The 26,601-nt window shown below is 44.9% G+C and overlaps 1 protein-coding gene across 1 annotated transcript in view; it reads right to left on the reverse strand.

The window, feature by feature from the left end:
• Window positions 1–1,388: 1,388 nt before the first annotated feature.
• The window catches only part of PMM1 (phosphomannomutase 1), an 80,968-nt gene continuing 55,755 nt past the window's right edge, over window positions 1,389–26,601 (reverse strand). Inside the window, exons 5-8 of the mRNA XM_069737034.1 lie at window positions 7,943–8,042; window positions 6,008–6,083; window positions 4,194–4,309; window positions 1,389–3,096 (exon numbers count right to left, since the gene is read on the reverse strand). Coding sequence (XP_069593135.1) covers window positions 2,974–3,096; window positions 4,194–4,309; window positions 6,008–6,083; window positions 7,943–8,042 — 415 coding nt within the window. The 3' untranslated portion in view covers window positions 1,389–2,973. The remainder of the gene's footprint in view (window positions 3,097–4,193; window positions 4,310–6,007; window positions 6,084–7,942; window positions 8,043–26,601) is intronic.

Genomic DNA, 26,601 nt, shown 5'->3' on the forward strand with positions numbered 1-26,601 from the left:
ACAAGTCATGCCAATTTCCAGGACAGCGGCACCAATACCGCTAGAATGATCGCTAGAACATTGCTACCCTGATTTTAATTGGGGCCCTGAATGGATTATGCCTGGGTTATCCAGTAATGGACAACCCCTTTAAGTAATTATTATTCAATGCGTTTGTACAGTTATTGAAACATGGCTGCCTTTCCTTGTTCAGACAGTGCCACGCACCCATGTAATGTCAGTGGAGCTGAGCGGATATGCGAAATAAAGGCATGGCACCGATTCTACATAAAATGTCTAATCCTGTACAACCCCTTTAGATTGTGACATCATGGCACGGTGTGGTGACGTTGATAAAGGGGCTTGGAAAGATGAACATTCAAGTAAAATAACTGCACCAGTTGTCTAAACTTACTGCAAAAATACTTTAGGTTTATTAGTTGTTTCAACTATATTTGAGAATCACTTCCATTACTTTCGATATTCCTTAAACCTGTACAAATGTTAGTGTAGTGTCTGGTAAATACTCGGCCATCGCAGCCTCGCCCAGTTCCCAGCGCTGCGCTCGTCCACTTCTGAGCCACATGATGGCTTTCCAATGTGCTGGCTAAAATCTGGGCTCTATGGCCTTGGCTTCACCAATACTGGCGATTTTCACGTCAGTCTTGGTGAGGGGTAATGGTGGAGTCAGTCACTACCGATTCATTAAAAGGTGCACGCCTCTTAACCCCTTCACGCCGCAGCCCTTTTTTATTTTTGCGTTTCTATTTTTCTCTCCCCTTCTTCCCAGAGCCATAACTTTTTTATTTTTCCATCAACATGGCCATGTGAAGGATTGTTTTTTGCAGAACAAGTTGTACTTTTGAACGCCACCATTGGTTTTACCATATCATGTACTCGAAAACGGGAAAAAAATTCCAAGTGTAGTGAAATTGCAAAAAAAGTGCAATTCACAAATTTTTTTTGGGGATTTTTTTTTTACAGTATTCAGTAAATGTTAAATCTGACCACCTTGATTCTCCAGGTCATTACGCGTTCATAGACACCAAACATGTATAGGTTGTTTTTTATTTAAATGCTGAAAAATATCCAAAGTTAGTTAAAAAAAAAAAAAAAAAAACTTGCGTCTCCATATTTCTTGATCTCAGGTTGGGTGAGAGCTTATTTTTTGCGTGCCAAGCTGGCGTTTTTAATGATACAATATCAGTGTGAATACGATCTTTTGATCGGCCGTTATTGCATTTTAATGCAATGTTGCGGCAAACAAAAAATTCTGGCGTTTTGACTTTTTTTTCACTACACCGTTTACTGATTGGATTAATTCTTGTTATATATTGATAGATCAGGCGATTCTGAATGCAGCGACACCAAATATGTGTATTTTTTTTTTAAATTGTTTTATTTTTAATGGGGCAAATGGAGGGTGATTTTAATGTCAATATATTTTTTATTTTTTTTATATTTTTAAAAACATCTTTTGTTTTTACTTTTCCCTTGCTTCAATAGTCTCCATGGGAGACTAGAAGCTGCAATAATCCAATTGCCTCTGCTACACACAGGCGATGATCAGATCGCCTGTGTGTATCAGAAATGCTCACTTGCTAAGAGCGTTGACCGTTGGGCAAGGACAAGCACAGGGGTCTGCTGCAGACCCCGGGTTGTCATGCCAACCCATCAGTAACCCACAGTCATGTGACAGTGACGCCGATGAGTGGGATAGTACGCACTTTTGGCGCGATCACAGAGATTGACAGTGGCATTTTAACGGGTTATCAACTGCGGATGGATCATGATTCCACCTGCGGCTGTTAGGGGCACATGTCAACTGTTCAAAACAGCTGACATGTGCAGGGAAAGATGTGGGCTCAGCGCCGGAGCCCACATCAAAGGGAGAGACATGAAATATGCTGTACATGTACGGTGCATGTCGTGAAGGGGTTCTGACAAGTGGGTGCTCCTCCAATGCTTCGCACCACTAATCTTACTCCTCTAGAGTAAGTTTTGTGGTGTAAAATACACCCCTGATCATCATGAACCAGAAGAGCTGTGGTCTCACGACACCGCTGCACCCCTGTCCCTCCCCAGCTCCACACATTTTATCAGAGCTGGGAGAAACTGGTGTGAAAATGTCCAAAATGTGCAACTTTCCAAAGTTTTTTAAGCCAGCTTTCTGCTGTAAAAGCTCTGATTAATCAGGGACTATGTGTGGCCCGGAAGTGACTTTTACAATGTAAGCCTAAGGAACGTCAGAAAAAGGCTACATTGACTTAAATTGTAAAAGCCACTTCTGGCTTACGCATCGGATCAAGTGTGATCCAGAGAGTCAGAATCACCGTCACGTGACCCAGAAGAGGAGCAGCGCTGGGCACCGGAGAAAGGTGACAATCGTTAACTATATTAACATATCTACACAACAGTAACTTTTACACAGGTTTAGCCAATATAAAAAATAACAGGAGGACTTCTATAATTCTATATTCAATAACAACTAACACTAGGAAAAGTGATAAATATTGATTAAAACACCAACAAACATGAATGCACTTCTTCTAGTCTCATAAGCAGGATATTGGTCTACAAAAACAAGACACCCATTACTACACCACACACAATGGTACTTGTAGTGAGACCGCCAACTTAGATCATAGAACATCCAATATGTCCCATAAACAATCACGTATAGCTCACATATTAGCATATGGAATATATCTTCAAGAGAAACATCACTAGTAATGTCCCTGCATATTGCATTACTGCTCCTCCTCTTTCATAGTGGTATAATAGTGAGGCATCTTGTAAATGTTGGATTGTTCTGAGAATGCTGACAGCTCTGCTTCTTCCAGCCAATGTCCAGTTTCAAGTGTTGCTACTATTCCTCAATGGTCACACTTATATCCGTACTTACAGAATGATAAGCTTTGCTCTCTGGTCCACTGTGATGGTTAGACTTTTCTAAAAAAAAGCATTTCTAGAATAATCGATGGTCCAACTCGCTCAAAGTTCATGGTTTCTTTCTGAGAAGAACAGTTTCCGGCACCTCCTAACTGTGTCCTCCGGTGACACAACCGTATGTCCGACCGTCCTTGGGTCAGTATAGATCTCATAGTCGTTCCCACCCTATGGAAGAAATAATTGTGTGAGTAATTAATCAATCAGCTCCATAAACTATGAAACGGTTTACCTACTAATTTCTTCATTTGAAAAAAATGATCGCCAGCTGAAATGTCTCTTTCCAAATCCCCTTTTGTGCATGGCCTACTGTCAAGCTTAATAAAATATAGCTATATAGTGAAACATTTTAAACTTTTCTGTCAAGCAGTATTCCACTAATAAACCCAAAGCTTGCTACAGTACATGATGGTTTGGAGAACCTAAAACTATCTCATTCTATTCTGTGAAGAGATTATGATTTAAACTCACTGAGACTGCTGTATACATTACAAACGATACACTGACATTGCTGTATAAATCACATAGGATACATTGAAACTGTAGTATGTATATCACAAAGGATACATTGAAACTGTAGTATGCATATCACATAGGATACACTAAGACTGCAGTATATACATCACATATGATACACTGAGACTGCTGTATATACATCACATAGGATACACTGAGACTGCTGTATATACATCAAATAGGACACACTGAGACTGTAGTATATACATCACATATGATACACTGAGGCTGCTGTATATACATCAGATAGAACAGGGATCCTCAACTTGTGGCTAACTCTCATGCCCTTGATGTGTGGCTCATGGCTGTAGGTCAGCTTGGTACATTTGCAAACAGCTATAAAGAGCTGGTTTCCAGATGGTGAATTTTGTGAGTAAGAGCACAGACAAGCAGATCTGCATGAGCATATACTGGGCTTGGTATAGCATGGTTCTGTCAGTCAGCAGAGGTGCTTGGAGCTGGATGTTATAGTGTTGTAGGATCCCCTAGATCTTGGCATACTGCCTTAGTGTGATTTCTATAGGGAAGCTTTGACTGTTATGATACCAGTAATGGGGGCTCTGGGTGTCACTATTGGGGGGTGGGAGAGCAGGAGCTGGATGTCATTACTCAAGGGGGAGGGTGGGGGATCTGGATGTGGCTCTCAAGGTAAGAAAGGTTGAAGACCACTGGTTTGAATACATATTAGTCCTCATGAAATTGATGTTCGTGAAGTTTTTACACAAGAAGAAAAATGAGTTTAAAGTCACCGGTGAAGTCTCGTTGCCAAAGAAGTGAATTCTAAGAAACTGTTCCTCCTCCAGAACATCCAGACAGTAACGCTTGTCCCAGCCTTCTGGAAAAATGTCAAAGCTGATCATCCCACCTAGGAAGGTAAGAGCAGAGTTCAATCTACAAGGACAGCCATATTAAAGCGAGCGGTAAGGGTGAATTAAAAATTATGCTTATTTGACGATACTAATGCCTCAAAATGAAGAGAGTGATGATGTGATGTGGCACTACTGGGGTGGCACTAAAAGTAGGGTCCGAAACCAATTAATGTGAAAAAGAAACTTGCCACTCAACTGTAGAAGAAACGAAGTAAACTTAACCCCTTAATGACCGCCAATACGTCTTTTAACTGACCTGAGATATAAGAGAATAGCCTCCCCATACAGATGACAATCCAGCATCTGTCAGCTGTACACTATAGCTGACAACTTGCTGTACCAGCCACGATCAGTATTTGCACCATCTAAATCTGTTTAACCCCTTAGATGCTGCTGTCAATAGTGACTACATCATTATAAATGGTTAACAGAGTGTGGGGGCTTCTTCTTTGTCACAATTGGTGCCCTCAGATCATGATTTTGTTGTCCTGATGTTTGCCATGGCAATTCATGACCAAATCGCGGCCTTAGAGTCTGACGGCTGTAGTAATCTGTTTAGAAGTTAGCAACATTTAGGTGGTAAAAATACACATTTTCATTTCTGTCATACCACTTTGCATTAATTCCTGTAAAGCACCTGAAGGGTTAATAAACTACCTGACAGCAGTTTTCAATATGTTTTGGGGTGCTGTTTTTAAAATGGTATCACGTTTGGGGGTTTCCCAATATATGGGACCCCTAAAGTCACTTCAAACATGGATAAGTCCCTAAAAAAATAAATTTTGTAAATTTCTTTGAAAAAATGAAAAATTGCTGCTACATTTTTAAACCTCCTAAAATGCTAACAAAATAAAATAACATTTTACAAATGGTGCTGATGTAAAGCAGACATGTAGGAAATGTTATTTATTAATGGTTTGCTGTTGTATGACTATCTGGATTAAAGGGATAATCATTCAAATTTAGAAAATTGCTAATTTTTTAACATTTTTCTCAAATTTTTGATATTTTTTATAAATAAACACAAAAAATGTTGAACAAAATTTACCATTATCATAAAGTATAATGTGTCACGAAAAAACAATCTCAAAATCACTGGGATTTGTTGAAGCGTTACAGAGTTATTACCACATAAAGTGACACTGGTCAGATTTCAAAAATTTGGCTCGGTCACTAAGGGGTTAATGCAGTGAAAAGTAGTAGAATACCCAGACATTTCGGTCCACCATAGACCTTCCTCAGTGTACCGACTGCTTATGTATGTGAAGTGAAAATAGTAGAAAACTGAGACACAGTGTCTCCTAGTGTCCTGTGTGATTTTCACAGGTTTCATGAACTGAAGTACCAGACTTCGATAACCAGAGGGGACACCGCGTTTTGTCACATGATCACTTCGACCACGATACTGTTAACTCCATAGCTACAGTGGGAATCTGAGGATCCCCAGTTGAAGGTACTCCAGTTCATGAAACCTGTGAAAATCACACAGGACACTAGGAGACACGGTGTCTCAGTTTTCTACTATTTTCACTTCACATATATAAGCAGTCGGAACACTGATAAAGGCCTATGGTGGACCGAAACGTCTGGGTATTGTACTACTTTTGACTGCATTAAAAGTTTACTTCGTTTCTTCTAAAGTTGAGTGCCAAGTTTCATTTTCACACCAAAATGAAGAGAAACATGTAACTCACCTCTGGTAAACCTTAAGCCTTTCCCTGCAAATTCTTTCTGAAGAGCGGACACAAACTTCTCCCTGATTTTTTCTTTCTGCAAACGAGCAATGAATAAATGATCAGAGACCGTGTTCCTTGCCCAATGACAGGGTCAGTCTTCAGGTTCTCATACATTCATCCTACACATGCATGCGTTTTCACTGGGGAGAGGGATGGCAGATGCCTCTGGCCATCGCTCACTTTAACTCTTATTAAAACTAAAGGATCAGGCTTAAATTCAGCACAATCGATCCATCTATCTCCTATCATGTTTTGCTGAAGGAGAAATGGTCAGTTGGTCCCGCCAATATCAGTAGGTTCTGATGGCGCATGCCCATGTGAACAGCACCTTAACACAAGCATTGATTGTGTGTGACTCAGCATCTTAAGATGGCAGTACACAGATTAGATTAAAGATGGCTGTAGTGATTATAACTAAGGCCAGGATCATGCAAGAATATTTCATGGCACATATTGAGACTGCAATGCTGATCGCACCAGACAATGACAGTCTTCTTTATCAGGACCTTATTGTACATGAACCGCCCCAGGGAATGACGGCACTTGCATTAGATTTCACATGGGAGAGGTAAATCACTGAAAAAAGAGCGACCTGTCAATCAATTATAAAAGACAGGCAATGGGCGGGGAATAGAAAAGAGAGGCAGGAGAACCGTAGAACAATTCAACAATACATTGCCCTCAATGTAAACCCAGATATATAAAACAAAGGTAGAGAGGTATTCAGCATTACGAAGCCTTTACATAGATGGAATTAGTTTGGGGTATAGTAACCTGATGACAGATTTCCTTTTGAGAAAACATGTTAGTCGATTCATGCTTCCCAAACTACAGGCAGCAAGAATCAGAGTCTGGCTGCACGATTGAAACGCTCTCTCACACAGCACCAGGTGATTGACAGGTCTTTCTCCAGTGTACATGAAAAGAGACCTGTCAATCAGCTAGAGCGGTATGGGAGAAGCTGACTGGGGGTGGCGCAAGCCTAGTCTCGTACCTCCTTATAGCGCTCTGGCCGGCACTACAAACTATGTTTCTGAAATGCCAGGTTCTGTGTCATGGGGATACCATGAGAGAGGGGCCAAAAGAATGCAGCGTTTGGTTTTATGTACTCCTGCACTGGATAGAAGTACTTCACCATCATATTAAACTGTGCAGGTTTTTTTCCTTGCTAGCAGTGCAAGGGTTAATCTGTTCAGCTGATGCTCCTGGAGCTTTCCTACTTGGATGTTCTCAGCTGTTCAGTAGTGGCCACTCCCTTCTTCTTGCCTCTGGCACTTAGGGATTGACAATGTTAGTTCTTACTGCCTTGTTCTGGAGTTGGAGGTGTTGTTCATGGTTGGAAGTAGTGTTTGGAGATTATTCAGGAAATGATTGCTTGAAGTTTTGTCTCTGTGCACATCCTCATCCTCTCCTATTTGGTTTCTCCTTCCTTAAACTCCCCTGTGTCCCACTCTGCTGCTTGGTATGTGTATTTTAATTTATCCCTGTGTCATCCCTTGTTTGTCTGGTTAATGTGTTCCTATACACTTCAGCTTCCCACTACCCTGGTTGGGGGAGGGATCAGATAAGGATTGAAAGGATTGATATAGGAGCATAGCAAGGCATGAGAACTTGGCATCTCCATCTTCAGCAGTAATCTGAGAAACAGGGACAGACTAGGTCACCCCTAGTTTTAGGGACCTGGATAGCGCCCATAGTCCTGACACCATCACGACACACTACATGATTAGGGCAACATGAATGAACTGATAGGTTTCCTGTAAAAGTGTAAGCTGCTCTGTGACTGCTTGCGGGTTCTTTTTGATAGTTTCATAAATCTGCCTTATAGAGTTTGACCTCGTCAAGTCTTTGTGTTCTTAATAAATATTTCTGTTTAGGAGTTTAATAACATACTTTATCCAGCTCAGAGAATTCAATCCTTTCCTCTTGACTGCAGCTGCGACCAATGGGCGAAATATTCAACATTCCATTGCGAAATTCAATGAATGTTCCCCTGCAGATTGGTAAGTATAATAGCATAATATAACTGATTAAGAAATAGAATATTAACATGACGACTTATTCATAAAGTATATAAACTTGGGAACAACGCACAGTCCAGACAAATGTACATAAGGTCAGTTATTACAAAGGTCATGGTGACAGCTCATTTTTTCAGCCATTCATATCATCTACATGGGCAGAGACACTGATTGGCTGAAGCGTTGTCAACATGACATCAACGCTGCAGACAATAAATGACACTATGAGCAGCAGCAGAGAGCTGGCTCTGGACATGGAGAGTGTGAGTAAAGCACAGTTGTTATTTTTTTTTTACAACAAGGTGCAGACCCAACTATTTTAATAATGGAAAACGTCTTTACAGAGGTTGTCCACTACTTTAGCATTGATGACCTCTTCTTGGGACAGGTCATCAATGTCTGATCGGTCGGGGTCCGACACCCGACACCACCGCTGATCAGCTGTTATCGGTGTTGGTAGCAGCATCGGCCGGATGTACTCACTTGTGGATCACCGCTTACAGCTTACAGGTGTCGGACCCCGACCGACCAGACATTGAAGACCTATCCTAAAGCTAGATCATCAATGCTAAAGTAGTGGACAACCTATTTAAGTCAGTCTCTTAATTCATTAGTACAATGACTGAATTACAATTGACATTGTTACTCGGTTGCACAGTAAGACTTCATTTAGATGTCCACTTTTTTCCCATGTGAGGAAAAACTGACCATTTTTCATCAGTGTTTCGCTTTTCTCATCGGCAAAATTTTTTTTCAAATTTCTCCTACCCATTAGACAGTAAAACAACGTACTGCATTAGGATGACATATAAATGGTTTATGAGCACTATTTGATTTTTTTAACTGAACTATTCATTCCAGTGGGTGAGTTTGATCACAAATTGGATGAAAAACGGACATTTGTACAGGCCATAATAATGTGGTTTACTTTAAAGGGAATCTGTCAGAAACTATTTGCTATGTAATCTGAGAGTAGCATAATGTTGGGGCAGAGAGTCTGATTCCAGAGATATGCCACTTACTCAGCTGTGTTTCAATACAATAGTTTCAATACAATCAATGTTTTATCAGCAGGAGGTTATCACTGCAGGACTAGGTGTCACGTGCATGGCTGTCAGGCTCATCTGTGTAACCCCGCCTCCACCACTGACTGCCAGTTTGCTGACAATGTACAGTGTACACAGGAAGCTACCAATCAGTGATGTGGGCGGGGTTATACACCAATCAGCATTCTGACCACTGCTACATCTACAGTAGAGAAAACATAGATACTATCAAAACTACAGCAAGCAGCCCACTAAGTGATACATCGCTGAAATCAGGGTCTCTGCCTCTACATTATGCTGCTCTCAGATTCCATAGCAAAAACCTGGTGCCAATTTCCCTTTAAAAAAAACTTGGTCTTTTTAGAAAAAACTGTTTTCTCCCATAATCTCAGCTTGAAAACCTTCTTTGGGGTCTAATCCATATCTTAGACATCATCTCTAATGGAAATAGACTGATGACCTGGTCGCTATCAGTTTCAAATATGGAAGAATGGACTTAATATTTTACTCTGTGAAATGATCCTTATCCTCCAGTGATCTAGGAGGAGAAACTTATCTCTGGTCAGATGTGAAAAACGGACATGTTAATTGGCGTAAGAGATGGGATGTAGGAACATTTCACATTCAGGGTCTGTAGAAAGCTTGGGGGTAATTGTTATGGACATTGCAATGATTAATGCATGTTACACACAGATAGCAAATATATGCGGAGATCTAGATTCAGCAGACAGAACCACACGTGATAGGCTTGGCTACCAAAGCCCAGCAGGCAGTATCATGCAGGGCGAGGCTTAGATACAAGTCTCAGCAAACAGTAATTATTCGTATCAAAAGGCCGGTCCTCCTTCATAGTCACATGTACTGATCAAAGACCTTAAAAGAGTGGTCCAGAACTTGGGTCATCAATATCAGATGGTTTTAGGGTCTGCCACCCCATGTCCAGCTGTACACAGGTCTCACTGCAGCCAAAAGTGAAGCAGATCTCAGCTCCTGGCATTATGGAGTGTTTTTTTCCCATGTACACACATGCCCACTCATGTATGCCGAGTACACAGTGGGGTGGAGGCACTGAAGGGTAAATTTGCACAGGGCACAATTCAGCGTATGGTTGTGCTTTCATATATATTTTTAGTGCTTGGTTCACGTGTGGTATAATTATGAGTGTTGCAGATTTTCGAAGCAGAACGCAAAGGTGAAAAAAGCTATGAAAAATGTTATCAAATATTCTGTGGTTTCACTGTAGACTCTGTACATCTATCTATCTATCTATCTATCTATCTATCTATCTATCTATCTATCTATCTATCTATCTATCTATCTATCCATCTTATCTAAAGTCATCTACATTATTATAAATAATAATACTAATTGCCTTGAAGAGCCTGTGTACCCACCCACAATTGCCCTCTGTATCTTGTGCAGTAGGTATAATAAGGTGTCCATGATCCTGGGCCGAGCGGAACCATAATATGGCTGTGTGCACATTACCTGACATACAGGTGCATCTCACAAAATTAGAATATCATCAAAAACTTAATTTATTTCAGTTCTTCAATACAAAAAGAGAAACTCATATATTATATAGAGTCATTACAAACAGAGTGATCTATTTCAAGTTTTTATTTCTGTTAATGTTGATGATTATGGCTTACAGTCAATGAAAACCCAAAAGTCATTATCTCAGTAAATCTGTATTCTGAATCAATTGGCTATGTACCTGAGGAAGTGGACAGGACGTCCACGAAACACGTAGTTTTATAGCCCTGAATAAAGTATGCAACTCTTCTGCACTCTGTGATTCCCTTGCCTGATTTTTGAGGAGAGCGGATTTATCGGCATCTTGAATATCGTATCCAGAAAATCCTTCGCGGGTCCGGTGCCATCTGCAGCCCTCCTATCATACTTACTATATGTGTTGTGCATACCCACAACGTGTAAAGGTGAGAACTTACCTTACAGTAAACTGATTGTTATTTTGGTAACTGCGCTATTGCGCCCCTCTCTTTACCGTTTCTATCTCAGCAAATTAGAATTCTTTATAACACCAGCTTGAAAAAAATGATTTTAACCCCTTCATGATTGGAGTATTTTTCAGTTTTGCGCTTTCGTTCTTTCTTCCTAAAGTTTTATCAAGACCAAAGTCAGCGCAGCCGTCTACCAGGAAATCTTAGAGCATTTCATGCTTCCCTCTGCCGACAAGCTTTTTGGAGATGGAATTGTCATGGTAACACAAGCCCCATAACAGAAATCCCCAATAAAAACACTTGACACAGAGTTCTAGTTGGGATAAAATGGCCGTGGCGTTTATTTTTGGGTTACCAATAAATTTAACTTAAACCAATAAATAAATATAACCATTGAGAATGAGTAACTTGTATAAAGCTCCACAGATATAATCCAATCCACCCGAAAATTAACGGGCGACTTTCCCACAAATAAACGACACGACGAATAAAAAATTAACAAAAGACATAACTTCAGGGAGGGAGGGCGGGATCTTTGATCTTCTCAGCTGACTGGCGACGAGCCGTTAGAACAGCTGATTTTTATACATAAAAACCCCCCCGCACTTTTGCTTTAAACCAATCAAAAACCGCAAAAAGTGCGGGAAAACACACCAGAATAAACCGGATTGAACCTGCTCGTGCCTAGCACAGCTTACTGAACATCGTTAACCCTTTGAAAACCTTCCCATCTTTTTCCAACGTATACACATCACTACATAAACAAAAACGGGGGGGGGGGAGGAGAGGCTGTGTTATCATGCGACCCCCTTCATATGACAAAAAGGGGGGCGTCCATGGTAACACAGGCCCCATAACAGAAATCCCCAATAAAAACACTTGACACAGAGTTCTGGTTGGGATAAAATGGCCGTGGCGTTTATTTTTGGGTTACCAATAAATTTAACTTAAACCAATAAATAAATATAACCATTGAGAATGAGTAACTTGTATAAAGCTCCGCAGATATAATCCAATCCACCCGAAAATTAACGGGCGACTTTCCCAAACGCCTAGCCTTAAGAAGGCGAGGCCCCCCCAAAACGCCAAAGCCATTTTTCAATGATGGTCTGGAAGTCCAAATTTAACACGTCCAGACCAACATCAGACAAATGCACCCAATCCCTCCTGTACATGCCTGGAATAATTTCCTCCAGATCGACATGCCTGTAAGAAAAACCGTCCATTAAATACATAAATTTCTCCAGACTCCTATTGACTCGCTTACGAATCCTCTCCAAAAATAACATATTGTTACTAAACCATAAAAACCTTGGAATGATCTCTGAAAATACAAGGGTTGCATTACTAAACTCAGTTTTCAACATAGCCATGTCCCTTTTCATGAAGGCAATCAAATTCAGGGTGCTGATTCTACCCAAATCATTCCCTCCCAGATGAAAAATTATTAAGTTCGGTACAGGCCATATTTTCTTCAATCTTCTAAGTTCTTCAATTAAATTTTTCCACTGCATACCGCGCCTGCTAAACCAAAAAACTTGGAGAAAAGAAGAATTAAAAGAAAGATTCCCTGTATAAGGTCTGACATTTGCCCTCTTTTCTGCCCAGAAAACATAAGAATGTCCGATGATCCACACCGACCAAATTCCTAAAAAATGAACGAAATATTAAGAGGAATACAAATTAGGGCGAATGTACAACTTAAATCTATCCGAATCCCAGCGGCCGATTTTTTTAATTGTGTTATCACGAAAACCCAATCTAGCGGCCTCAGTTGCAGCTCCAATACGAAAAGAATGAGATGATAGTTTCAAATCTGATAAGTTCAGCTCCTTTAAACATTTTTTGAGAATAAAATTGAATTGAAAACAAGTCACAGGCTCACCATTAAGGTGAATAAAAAATGAGCCATTGATCCTAGGTCTTAATAACACCCATCTTTTCGTATTGGAAACAGGACAGATGGTATTGTCAGAGATCGAGTTCAGCCGCAAGGAGGAGCCTCTACCCATTTGATTCATGTTGGATTTCCGCACAAATAACATAACATGGGAATCAAAAATTGTAACATCCTCAACGAAAAGACCAGACGGAACAGACTTCTTCTGGGATACCAGCTCACCAACCCGTAATGCTGCAAAAAACGCCAAAGAAAAGGCTGTGGAAAAAAGACATGACTCAAACTCATTAATACAAACTAATGAAACACATGAACAAAGGTCCTTTAGCAAATTAAAAGAAATCGGACGGCGTTCATCCGGTTTAAAGTGAGCCCTCCTAAAACCTTTCAAAAATTGGCGCACATGAAAAATGTCAGACATAGGACTAGCGCCTAAAACCTTTAGAAAAAATGAAACTCCTGCTACATGTTTAGACAAAACAGAGTAAGATAAACCTTTTTGTACTAGAGACTCTAAAAACATCAGTGACATTTCTACACTACAAACTGTATGTGGATGATTTTTTACTAAACAAAAATTAAACCATAAATTCCATGCCGCCGAATACTCGGCCCATGTTCGGTCAGCCAAAGATTTAGAAATGAAGTGTGAAGCTAATCCTGTATCACATCCCAAATCCATTGTGGGCAAATTGCTCTGTTTCCTTCCTCTTCTTGAATTCCTCTCTTGGGTAGAGAAAGCTGGCGGCGATAAACAAATGCAGCATTATTAATGTTCACAGAAGAAAAAGAAGCCTTTAGCCAGATGTTATAATCCAAACAGAGAAAAACCAAATGCCTAATGATCTTAGCAGCCCATCTGTTCTTTGAAGACAGAGTATTCAATGCAAAAACTAAACCTTGATTATTGGACAAAAACAAAATTCTCTTGTTCCGAAGAAGCGAACCCCAAAGATGTAGACATAAAAATACCGAGAACAAATCCAACACCGTCTGATTATCAATAACCTTAAGCTGCTGCCATGACAGAGGCCACACCTCAGACAACCAAAAGGACAAAAATGATAATCTAATACCGAAATCTCTATCAGCCAAATAAAACAAAGACAATTCCTCAGCAGAAGCAAATGGCGCCTGCCACACCGTTCTTCCATTAAAATTGGACAAAAACTTCAACCAAACTTTCAAATCCTCCTTTAACGCTGAACCGAGCCGAATGTGAGAATGAGGTGAGGAATGGCCAGCAGTTGCTTCATATAACCTCCTAGAAAACACCCTGCCTATGGGGATAATTCGAAGCGCAAAATTCAAAGATCCTAACAACGACTGCAAATCTTTCAGAGTAACCTTCTCCAACGCTAAACAGCGAGAAACGGAAACACACAATTTAGATACTTTCTCAAGAGGCAAAGAACAAGTCATGCTTTCAGAATCCAGTAGTATACCCAAAAATTCCAAGGATGTACAAGGAGATACCGTCTTTTCCGTCGCAATGGGAACACCAAAATGATTACAAATACTTAGAAACTTGCTCAACATAGAATGACAGATAACTGAACCAGCCGGACCAATAAATAAAAAATCATCCAAATAATGTAACATACCGCCACCATCAAAATCTAACTCAACTACCCATTGGAGAAACGTAGAAAAAGACTCAAAATAAAAACATGACAGGGAAAAACCCATGGGCAAACATTTGTCAAAAAAGAATTTACCTTGAAAAGAAAAACCAAGAGAGCAGAAACCCTCTGGGTTAACCGGTAAAATCCGAAATGCCGACTTGATATCTGACTTCGCCATAAGCGCATTACCACCAAACTCACGCAACAAATCCAAAGCAACATCAAACGAAGTATATTGAACAGAGCAATTCACACTCGATACCTCATCATTTAAAGACGCACCTCTGGGGTACGATAAATGATGAATGAGTCTGTATGAGCCAACTTCTTTTTTAGGGACGATTCCTAAAGGTGAGATCCTAAAATTCGCAAATGGAGGAGAATCAAAAGGACCAGAAACCCTACCGGCCTCTAACTCCTTTATAATTTTCTCCTCCACAACATGCGAAAACTCAACTGCAGATGGCAAATTATCAACGAATTTGCAACCATTGCCTTTAAACGGAGGCACAAAAAACCCCTTTAAAAAACCGTTAAAAAGGAGAGAACTAGTCTCCCGATCTGGATAAATTTCTAACCAATACGCCATTTTTTCCAGCATCACTGGCGTCCGGGCCCTTTGAAAAAGACTCTCTGTTATTACCTGGCTGATTAGATTGCATCTGTTTTTTGAAACACTTGGACATCGGGTGCATGCCTCCACAAAATGAGCATTCATGTCGAAAACGACAATTATGCGCCCATTTACAACTAGATTCATTATATGCAAAGCACACACCCCTCCTTACTGAAGGATTAGGGGTTACCCTTTGTGACTGAAACCTCTGAGGTATCATAAGGTTAACCCATAACCCCACGTCTTTAGTACCCCATGTTAGATTAGGGAACATAGACAATTTTTGCCTGAAGGCTTCATCGTACAGCAACCAGGCCATACCCCCAAAATTTCTATAAGCCTCAAGGATAGCATCCAAGTGCTGGAAAAGCCCAGAACAAAGATTGGGAAACTTCTCGCCGAGAACAGCAGAATAAATTGAGAAAGCCTGGACCCAATTGTTAAAAGATTTAACCGGATTAGATTTTTTCTTATCATCAGAATCCTCTTTTTTCTCATACCTATTCTGCTGCTCACGACCAGAAGGCAAAAGCGAAAATAAATCAATAAATGATCTATTCCAAATTTGTTCTTTCACCGCAGGGCTCAAATGGAGGCCCAGCGGAGAAACCTCACAAGTAAAGGCCCCTTCACATTTAGCGACGCTGCAGCGATACCGACAACGATCCGGATCGCTGCAGCGTCGCTGTTTGGTCGCTGGAGAGCTGTCACACAGACCGCTCTCCAGCGACCAACGATGCCGGTAACCAGGGTAAACATCGGGTAACTAAGCGCAGGGCCGCGCTTAGTAACCCGATGTTTACCCTGGTTACCATGCTAAAAGTAAAAAAAAACAAACACTACATACTTACCTACAGCCGTCTGTCCTCCAGCGCTGCGCTCTGCTTCTCTGCTCTCCTCCTGTACTGTCTGGGAGCCGGAAAGCAGAGCGGTGACGTCACCGCTCTGCTTTCCGGCTCACAGCCAGTACAGGAGGAGTGCAGAGCGCAGCGCTGGAGGACAGACAGCGGTAGGTAAGTATCTAGTGTTTGTTTTTTTTTACTTTTAGCATGGTAACCAGGGTAAACATCGGGTTACTAAGCGCGGCCATGCGCTTAGTTACCCGATGTTTACCCTGGTTACCAGTGAAGACATCGCTGGATCGGTGTCACACACGCCGATCCAGCGATGTCTCCAGGGAGTCCAGCGACGAAATAAAGTTCTGGACTTTATTCAGCGACCAACGATCTCCCAGCAGGGGCCTGATCGTTGGTCGCTGACACACATAACGATTTCATTAACGATATCGTTGCTACGTCACAAATAGCAACGATATCGTTAACAATATCGTTATGTGTGAAGGTACCTTTAGTGATTCTTTTAACAACACTTCTGGCAGACCCGGTTTCAAAACTGCGTTAAAATTAACATAATTACTATCAGTAGAGGAAGATCTGGGCCTGACAGGAAAAACCCCGCTACCCAAATAATCCTCTAACGCTTCCCTGACTAAATCCTTCACCTCCAAAGGATTAGCATATAAAGGGACATTAGTGTTCTCACCAGATCCATGCAGTCCAACGGCACTAGGCGTGATACCCGCACTCGAGCCCACTCCTGCAGGCGAATGCGAACTGTGGGGGAGACGTCCATCATCTTGACTCGAAGTCGACGCAGCGGGGATCCACGACCTGCCGGCGGCAGCAGCGGCAGATGACACGCTCATGCTGTAATGCTCACCGCCTTGAAGCGACATCGGTGCCCGGGATCGTTGGACCGCTGCAGCGCTTGTACGGCTACAGCGGTCAGCTGTCTCAGCGATTCTCTTCACCGGCGCCGGGATCACTTCCGGGTCTTCCATCAGCGACTCACCGGACGTGACATCATTCACCGGCGCCTGAGGTAAAGAAGGCAGCTGACCGCGGAGAAGATCTCGCGGCGGACTCCGGGACTTCTGCCTCGCCGCTCTCCGCCCACTGCCGCGCCGAGCCCGGGAGACATCAGGAGCAGACACCGATGGCGGCTCTGGCGAATAGACGACTCTCGCCCTCCGGTTTCTACGCAGGCTCCGACTCGACCTCGCCGGGGAAACTTCCAGAGGCTGAGGGGAAGGCGACGACCGTGGAGCAGGAGAAGCCGGCACCTCATTTTCAGAGGTAGGTTTCATAGCAGGTCTTATAGCCAGGCAACTCCGCAGCCAGTCGGTGCCACCCTCCGCCTCAGCCCTCTGAATCAGCTGCTGTAGAAGGGCTTCCATCATCCGTCTTCAATCTTTGATCTTCTCAGCTGACTGGCGACGAGCCGTTAGAACAGCTGATTTTTATACATAAAACCCCCCCCCGCACTTTTGCTTTAAACCAATCAAAAACCGCAAAAAGTGCGGGAAAACACACCAGAATAAACCGGATTGAACCTGCTCGTGCCTAGCACAGCTTACTGAACATCGTTAACCCTTTGAAAACCTTCCCATCTTTTTCCAACGTATACACATCACTACATAAACAAAAACGGGGGGGGGGGGGGAGGAGAGGCTGTGTTATCACGCGACCCCCTTCATATGACAAAAAGGGGGGCGTCCATTCTCCAGCAGGACTTGGTACCTGTCCAAAAATTGGCCAAAAGTACCAATACCTGGTTTACAAACAACAGTATCACTGTGCTTGATTGGCCATCAAACTCGCTTGACCTTAACCCCAGAGAATCTATGGAGTATTGTCAAAAGAAAGACGAGAGACACCAGACCCAACAATGCAGACAAGCTGAAGGCTGCTATCAAAGCAACCTGGGCTTCCATAACATCTCAGCAGTGCCACAGGCTGATCACCTCCATGCCACGCCGCACTGATGCAGTAATTGATGCAAAAGGAGCCCCGACCAAGTATTGAGTGCATTTACTGAACATATATTACAGTAAGCCAACATTTCAGATTTTAAAATCATTTTTCATGCTGGTGTTATAAAGTATTCTAATTTACTGAGATAATGACGTTTCAGTTTTGATCGGCTGTAAGCCATAATCATCAACATTAACAGAAATAAACACATGAAATAGATCACTCTGTTTGTAATGACTCTATATAATATGTGAGTTTCACTTTTTATATTGAAGAACTGAAATAAATTAACTTTTTGATGATATTCTAATTTTGTGAGAGGTACCTGTAATGGCTAGTGTGGTTGTTACAAAGGGCCGGATGTCTGAGCACAAAATGAGAAGATTCTCAGATTTGCCAATTTTGTCATGTTATTTGATATTTTTCCATTTTAAAAATGGAAAATTTATAAAAGCGAAGTAGGTCTCCATGGCAACCGATCGCGTCCAGATCTCATTTCTCAGAGGCTCTTTGAAATTCAAGAAATAATAAGCCAGTACTGGTAGATCTGTCTTTGCGGTGCTGTTGCCGCTTTCTTGGTTATTTCATTGTTTCAGAAAGTAACGTGCTGTAGGTATGCTGGTTTTTTGGTGCTTTTTCAAACAGGCTTCTCACTACCACTTAAAGGAAACCTGAGGAGCAGGGAGTTGCCAGCCTCATGTGTGTACAAAGGAGCGGAGCAGGGAGGAGCCGGCCTCATGTGTGTACAAAGGAGCGGAGTAGGGAGAAGACGGCCTCATGTGTGTACAAAGGAGCGGAGCAGGGAGAAGTCGGCCTGATATGTGTTCAAAGGAGCGGAGCAGGGAGGAGCCGGCCTCATGTGTGTACAAAGGAACGGAGCAGGGAGGAGCCGGCCTCATGTGTGTACAAAGGAGCGGAGCAGGGAGGAGCCGGCCTCATGTGTGTACAAAGGAGCGGAGCAGGGAGGAGCCGGCCTCATGTGTGTACAAAGGAGCGGAGTAGGGAGAAGATGGCCTCATGTGTGTACAAAGGAGAGGAGCAGGGAGGAGCCGGCCTCATGTGTGTACAAAGGAGCGGAGCAGGGAGGAGCCGGCCTCATGTGTGTACAAAGGAGCGGAGCAGGGAGGAGCCGGCCTCATGTGTGTACAAAGGAGCGGAGCAGGGAGGAGCCGGCCTCATGTGTGTACAAAGGAGCGGAGCAGGGAGGAGCCGGCCTCATGTGTGTACAAAGGAGCGGAGTAGGGAGAAGACGGCCTCATGTGTGTACAAAGGAGCGGAGCAGGGAGGAGCCGGCCTCATATGTGTTCAAAGGAGCAGAGCAGGGAGGAGCCGGCCTCATATGTGTTCAAAGGAGCGGAGCAGGGAGAAGACGGCCTCATGTGTGTACAAAGGAGGGTAGCAGGGAGGAGCCGGCCTCATTGTGTACAAAGGAGGGGAGCAGGGAGGAGCCGGCCTCATGTGTGTACAAAGGAGCGGAGCAGGGAGGAGCCGGCCTCATGTGTGTACAAAGGAGCGGAGTAGGGAGAAGACGGCCTCATGTGTGTACAAAGGAGTAGAGCAGGGAGGAGCCGGCCTCATTGTGTACAAAGGAGGGGAGCAGGGAGGAGCCGGCCTCACGTGTGTTCAAAGGAGCTGAGCAGGGAGAAGCCGGTCTAATGTGTGTACAAAGAAGGGGAGCAGGGAAGAGCCGGTCTAATGTGTGTACAAAGGAGCGGAGGAGGGAGGAGCCGACCTCATGTGTGTACAAAGGAGCGGATCAGGGAGGAGCCGGCCTTATGTGTGTACAATGGAGCGGAGTAGGGAGGAGCCGGCCTGATGTGTGTACAAAGAAGGGGAGCAGGGAGGAGCCAGTCTAATGTGGGTACAAAGGAGCGGAGTAGGGAGGAGCCGGCCTCATGTGTGTACATAGGAGCAGAGCAGGGAGGAGCCGGCCTCATGTGTGTACAAAGGAGCGGACTAGGCAGGAGCCAGCCTCATGTGTGTACAAAGGAGCAGAGCAGGGAGGAGCCGGCCTCATGTGTGTACAAAGGAGCGGAGCAGGGAGGAGCCGGCCTCATGTGTGTACAAAGGAGCGGAGCAGGGAGGAGCCGGCCTCATGTGTGTACAAAGAAGGGGAGCAGGGAGGAGCCGGCCTCGTGTGTACAAAGGAGCGGAGGAGGGAGGAGCCGACCTCATGTGTGTACAAAGGAGCAGAGTAGGGAGGAGCCGGCCTCATGTGTGTACAAAGGAGGGGAGCAGGGAGGAGCCGGCCTCATGTGTGTACAAAGGAGCGGAGCAGGGAGGAGCCGGCCTCATGTGTGTACAAAGAAGGGGAGCAGGGAGGAGCCGGCCTCGTGTGTACAAAGGAGCGGTGCTGGGAGAAGACGGCCTCATGTGTGTACAAAGGAGGAGAGCAGGGAGGAGCCGGCCTCATGTGTGTACAAAAGAGGGGAGCAGGGAGGAGCCGGCCTCAAGTGTGTTTAAAGGAGCTGAGCAGGGAGGAGCCGGTCTAATGTGTGTACAAAGAAGGGGAGCAGGGAGGAGCCAGTCTAATGTGTGTACAAAGGAGAGGAGGAGGGAGGAGCCGACCTCATGTGTGTACAAAGGAGCGGAGCAGGGAGGAGCCGGCCTTATGTGTGTACAATGGAGCGGAGTAGGGAGGAGCCGGTTTCATGTGTGTACAAAGAAGGGAAGCAGGGAGGAGCCAGTCTAATGTGTGTACAAAGGAGCGGAGTAGGGAGGAGCCGGCCTCATGTGTGTACAAAGGAGCAGAGCAGGGAGGAGCTACCCTCATGTGTGTACAAAGGAGCGGAGGAGAGAGGAGTGGACCTCATGTGTGTACAAAGGAGCGGAGCAGGGAGGAGCCGGCCTCATGTGTGTACAAAGGAGCGGACTAGGCAGGAGCCGGCCTCATGTGTGTACAAAGGAGCAGAGCAGGGAGGAGCCGGCCTCATGTGTGTACAAAGGAGCGGAGCAGGGAGGAGCCGGCCTATTGTCTGTACAAAGGAGCGAAGGAGGGAGGAGCCGACCTCATGTGTATACAAAGAGCGGAGTAGGGAGGAGCCGGCCTCATGTGTGTACAAAGGAGCGGAGCAGGGAGTTGCCAGCCTCATGTGTGTACAAAGAAACGGAGCAGGGAGGAGTCGGCCTCATGTGTGTACAAAGGAACAGAGCAGGGAGGAGCCGGCCTCATGTGTGCACAAAGGAGGGGAGCAGGGAGCAGCCGGCCTCATGTGTGTACAAAGGAGGGGAGCAGGGAGGTTCCGGCCTCATGTGTGCACAAAGGAGCGGCGCAGGGAGAAGCCGGCCTCATATGTGTACAAAGGAGGGGAGAAGGGAGGAGCCGGCCTCATGTGTGTACAAAGGAGCAGAGCAGGGAGGAGCTGGCCTCATGTGTGTACAAAGGAGCGGAGCAGGGAGGAGCCAGCCTCATGTGTGTACAAAGGAACAGAGCAGGGAGGAGTTGGTCTCATGTGTGTACAAAGGAACGGAGAAGGGAGGAGTCGGCCTCATGTGTGTACAAAGGAGCGGAGCAGGGAGGAGCCGCCCTCATGTGTGTACAAAGGAGCAGAGCAGGGAGGAGCCGCCCTCATGTGTGTACAAAGGAGCAGAGCAGGGAGGAGCTGGCCTCATGTGTGTACAAAGGAGCAGAGCAGGGAGGAGCCGGCCTCATGTGTGTACAAAGGAGCAGAGCAGGGAGGAGCCGGCCTCATGTGTGTACAAAGGAGCGGAGGAGGGAGGAGCCGGCCTAATGTGTGTACAAAGGAGGGGAGCAGGGAGGAGCCGGCCTCATGTGTGTACAAAGAAGGGGAGCAGGAAGGAGCCAGCCTCATGTGTGTACAAAGGAGCGGTGCTGGGAGAAGACGGCCTCATGTGTGTACAAAGGAGTGGAGCAGGGAGGAGCTGGCCTCATGTGTGTACAAAGGAGGGTAGCAGGGAGGAGCCGGCCTCATGTGTGTACAAAGTAGCTGAGCAGGGAGGAGTCGGTCTAATGTGTGTACAAAGAAGGGGAGCAGGGAGGAGCCGATCTAATGTGTGTACAAAGGAGTGGAGCAGGGAGGAGCCGGCCTCATGTGTGTACAAAGGAGCGGAGCAGGGAGGAGCCGGCCTCATGGGTGTACAAAGGAGCAGAGCAGGGAAGAGCCGGCCTCATGGGTGTACAAAGGAGCAGAGCAGGGAAGAGCCGGCCTCATGTGTGTACAAAGGAGCGGAGCAGGGAGGAGCCGACCTCATGTGTGTACAAAGGAGCGGAGCAGGGAGAAGCCGCCCTCATGTGTGTACAAAGGAGCAGAGCAGGGAGGAGCCGGTCTCATGTGTGTACAAAGGAGCAGAGCAGGGAGGAGCCGCCCTCATGTGTGTACAAAGGAGCGAAGAAGGGAGGAGCCAGCCTCATGTGTGTACAAAGGAGCGGAGCAGGGAGGAGCCAGCCTCATGTGTGTACAAAGGAGCAGACCAGGGAGGAGCCGGCCTCATGTGTGTACAAAGGAGCGGAGCAGGGAGGAGCCGGTCTCATGTGTGTACAAAGGAGCGGAGCAGGGAGGAGCCGGCCTCATGTGTGTACAAAGGAGCGGAGCAGGGAGGAGCCGGCCTCATGTGTGTACAAAGGAGCAGAGCAGGGAGGAGCCGGTCTCATGTGTGTACAAAGGAGCGGAGCAGGGAGGAGCCGGTCTCATGTGTGTACAAAGGAGCGGAGCAGGGAGGAGCCGGCCTCATGTGTGTACAAAGGAGCGGAGCAGGGAGGAGCCAGTCTCATGTGTGTACAAAGGAGCGGAGCAGGGAGGAGCCGGCCTCATGTGTGTACAAAGGAGCGGAGCAGGAAGGAGCCGGCCTAGAACCCCATGGGACTAGTCAGATCTCTCCCTGTTGTCTCCAGCCAGCTCTTCAAGGGTTCTGCACTCTAAAGACTGCAGCATTTCAGAGTAATAAACTCCTGTCAGCAGTTACGCAGCCGTCTCTGATTCACGTTAAACCTGGTTTTGGCAAAATGAATCTAATGACAAGTTCGCTGGAATCTGTCAGACTCAGTACACTCCATGCCCGAAACTGCTTATATAATCATGTTGTCCTCTGAGTGATAGTTTCACCCACCTCTTTACTGATGCAATCTGTTGCTTCCCTGACAGAAAACAACGCTGCTTTAGTCCATATTCAAATTAGGCTTAAAGGGAACCTGTCAGGTTATATAAGCCTATTCACCTGTAGATATACGGCTAATCTTCAGGTTAATAGCATTAAGAGGGTGCCTGGCCAAAGCACTGAAGGTGCGGCACCAGGGAAAAAAATAACTTTATTTACCCAGGGAGCCGCCAGCTTTCACTCATACAGGCAAGCACGGAACGGCTTCAGTCACAGCACCGTGCGCGGCGGATGTAAGCACTACCAGACACTTTGATTGGCAGCAGGCTTAGCAGTGCCTCAGCTGTCAAAGAGCTGGGGCATGCTTACAGCCGCCGCTCACAGAATAGTATACTGAAGCCACGCTGGCATGGATGCATGACTGAAAGCCGGCGGCTCTTGGGAGAAATAAAGCTAATTTTCAGTACTGCGGGCAGGCACCGCCATAATGATATTAACCTACAGATTACCCCATTATATGCAGGTTAATAGTGGCACCCAACCTGGCAGGTTCCTGTTAAGTGCTTTAAGCATGTCAAATCACGTCCCACCACTCTGCCTTGCTGGCTCTGTTCCCACCAGGCCATACCGGGCTTGACTGACAGCTCTCTGGCTTCACTACACAGTTAGTAAGCTGTCAGTCAAGCATAGGAAGATGGTTTGGGCAGGGAATAGAATCAGGGGGTGCGGGGTTTGGACCGTTTTGACAGATTCTTTTTTCAAAAAAATTTTGCAGTATAAATCTAATATATAAAGCTGAATGTGTGTGTGTATGTGTGTGTGTATGTCCGGGATTGGCATCTGCACCGTCGCAGCTACAGCCACAAAATTTTGCACAGTCACACGTCTGGACCCTGAGAGCGTCATAGGCTATGTTGTGAGGCAAAATTTTAACCCCGTGCGTTCCAATTCACCAAACAATTTTGCCCCTATCTACATAATGGGGAAAAAGTGAAAGGAAAAGTGTTGGGAGGCAAATTGACAGCTGCCAGATGTGAACAAGGGGGACTTAAAGAGTGAGAGCGATGGCGCCAAAGAGGATATACCATACAGTTGCTAAGGTGGGGCCCGGACATGGAATACTCACCACATAAGGGGATTTGAACACACACACAAAATGCGCCACACACTACCACGTGCTTGAACACATATCACCCTCAGCACACATTTCACCACACATACACCAACCTCGCCACATAAAAGTCGAAACACCAAAAGTCGCCGCTCAAAACTCGCCACGCGCATAACTCACCTCATGGAAAACTCGCCAAACGCAAAACTTGCACACGCGGAAAAATTGCAACATGCACAAAAGTTGCAACACATGCAAAAGTTGCCTCACACAAAACTTGCACATACTCAAAACACACCACACATAAAACTCGCCACACGCAAATCTCGCCATGTGCAAAACTTGCTGCACACCACTTGCTACACTAACCTGTCACATGCAACTCGACACACAAAAAGTTGCTACACGCATGTCGCCACACAAAACTCATCTCACAAAAGTCGCTACATGTATGTCGCCACACGCAACTCAACACACACAACTTGACACATGAAACTCGCCCTAAAACACACACAAGTCTGGTATTATCCTTCAAAAATAAAAATCTGATTTATATGCAGACAAACTACAAGAGCAACAAATGTACCATATAGGAAATACGGCAGCTGTCAGTCACATGACCTGTCTATTATGTGTATGTGTAAGCTAATATATACTGCCAGGGGGAGGGCTTCCTGTTGGCTGGGGATTTATCAGGCTGCCAATTTAGCTTACAAATACTGAGGTAACAATACTGAGCAAATAACGTGTGAACAGGTCTAATACAGGAGGAGATGACACACAGATATATACTATATACAGGAGGAGATGACACACAGGTATATACTATATACAGGGGAGATGACACACATAAATACTATATACAGGAGGAGATGACACATAGGTATATACAATATACAGGAGGAGATGACATACAGCAGGTATATACTATTTACAGGGGAGATGACATAGAGGTATATACTATACACAGGAGATGACATACAGGTGTATACTATCTATAAGGGAGATAACAAACATGTATATATGTATATGAGGGGAAAAAGACGTGTGAGGTGAAAATGAGGGGTGTGAGGTGAAAATGAGGGGTGTGAGGTGAAAATGAGGGGTGTGAGGTGAAAATGAAAAGGAGTGAGTGCAAAATGAAAGGAGTGAGGGAAAATAGTGGAGTGATCGGAAAATGACAGATGTGAGGTCGAAATGACAAGTGTTAGGGGGGAATGAGAGGAGTGAGAGGAGAATGAGAGGAGTGAGGGGGAAAATAAGAGGAGTGAGGGGGAAAATGAGAGGTGTAAGGGAGAAAATGAGAGGCGTGATGGGAAAATAAGAGAAGTGAGGTGCTATAACTAAGCACAGATATTTACTATGAACAGGCAACGCCGGGCTCTTCAGCTAGTCTACTATATAAAGCTGAATGTGTGTGTGTGTATGTGTATGTCCGGGATTGGCATCTGCACCGTCGCAGCTACAGCCACAAAATTTTGCACAGTCACACGTCTGGACCCCGAGAGCGTCATAGGCTATATTGTGAGGTGAAATTTTAACTCCGCGCATTCCAATTCACCAAACAATTTTGCCCCTATCTACATAATGGGGAAAAAAGTGAAAGGAAAAGTGTTGGAAGCGTCGCAGCTACAGCAACAAAATTTTGCACAGTCACACGACTGGACCCTGAGAGCGTCATAGGCTACGTTGTGAGGTGAAATTTTAACCCCGCGCTTTCCAATTCACCAAACAATTTTGCCCCTATCTACATAATGGGGAAAAAAGTGAAAGGAAAAGTGTTGGAGGCGTCGCAGGTACAGAAACAAAATTTTGCACAGTCACACGTCTGGACCCTGAGAGCGTCATAGGCTATGTTGTGAGGTGAAATTTTAACCCCGCGCTTTCCAATTCACCAAACTATTTTTCCCCTATCTACATAATGGGGAAAAGTGAAAGGAAAAGTGTTGGAGGCAAATTGACAGCTGCCAGATGTGAACAAGGGGGACTTAAAGAATGAGAGCGATGGCGCCAAAGAGTATATACCGTACAGTTGCTAAGGTGGGACCCCGACATTGCATACTCACCACACACGGGGATATGAACACACACACAAAATGCGCCACTCACTACCACGATCTTGAACACATATACCACCCTCAGCACACATTTCACCACACATACACCAACCTCGCCACATAAAAGTCGAAACACAAAAGTCGCCGCTCAAAACGCACCACGCGCAAAACTCGCCACATGCAAAAAATAGGCTCACGCAAAACTCGCCACAAGTGCAAAACTCACCTCATGGAAAACTCGCCACACGCAAAACTTGCACATGCGGAAAAATTGCCACATGCACAAAATTTGCACCACATGCAAAAGTTGCCTCACACAAAACTTGCACATACTCAAAAGGCAC

Source organism: Ranitomeya imitator, chromosome 8 (genome assembly GCF_032444005.1).
Source record: "Ranitomeya imitator isolate aRanImi1 chromosome 8, aRanImi1.pri, whole genome shotgun sequence".
In the NCBI taxonomy this organism is placed as follows: domain Eukaryota; kingdom Metazoa; phylum Chordata; class Amphibia; order Anura; family Dendrobatidae; genus Ranitomeya; species Ranitomeya imitator.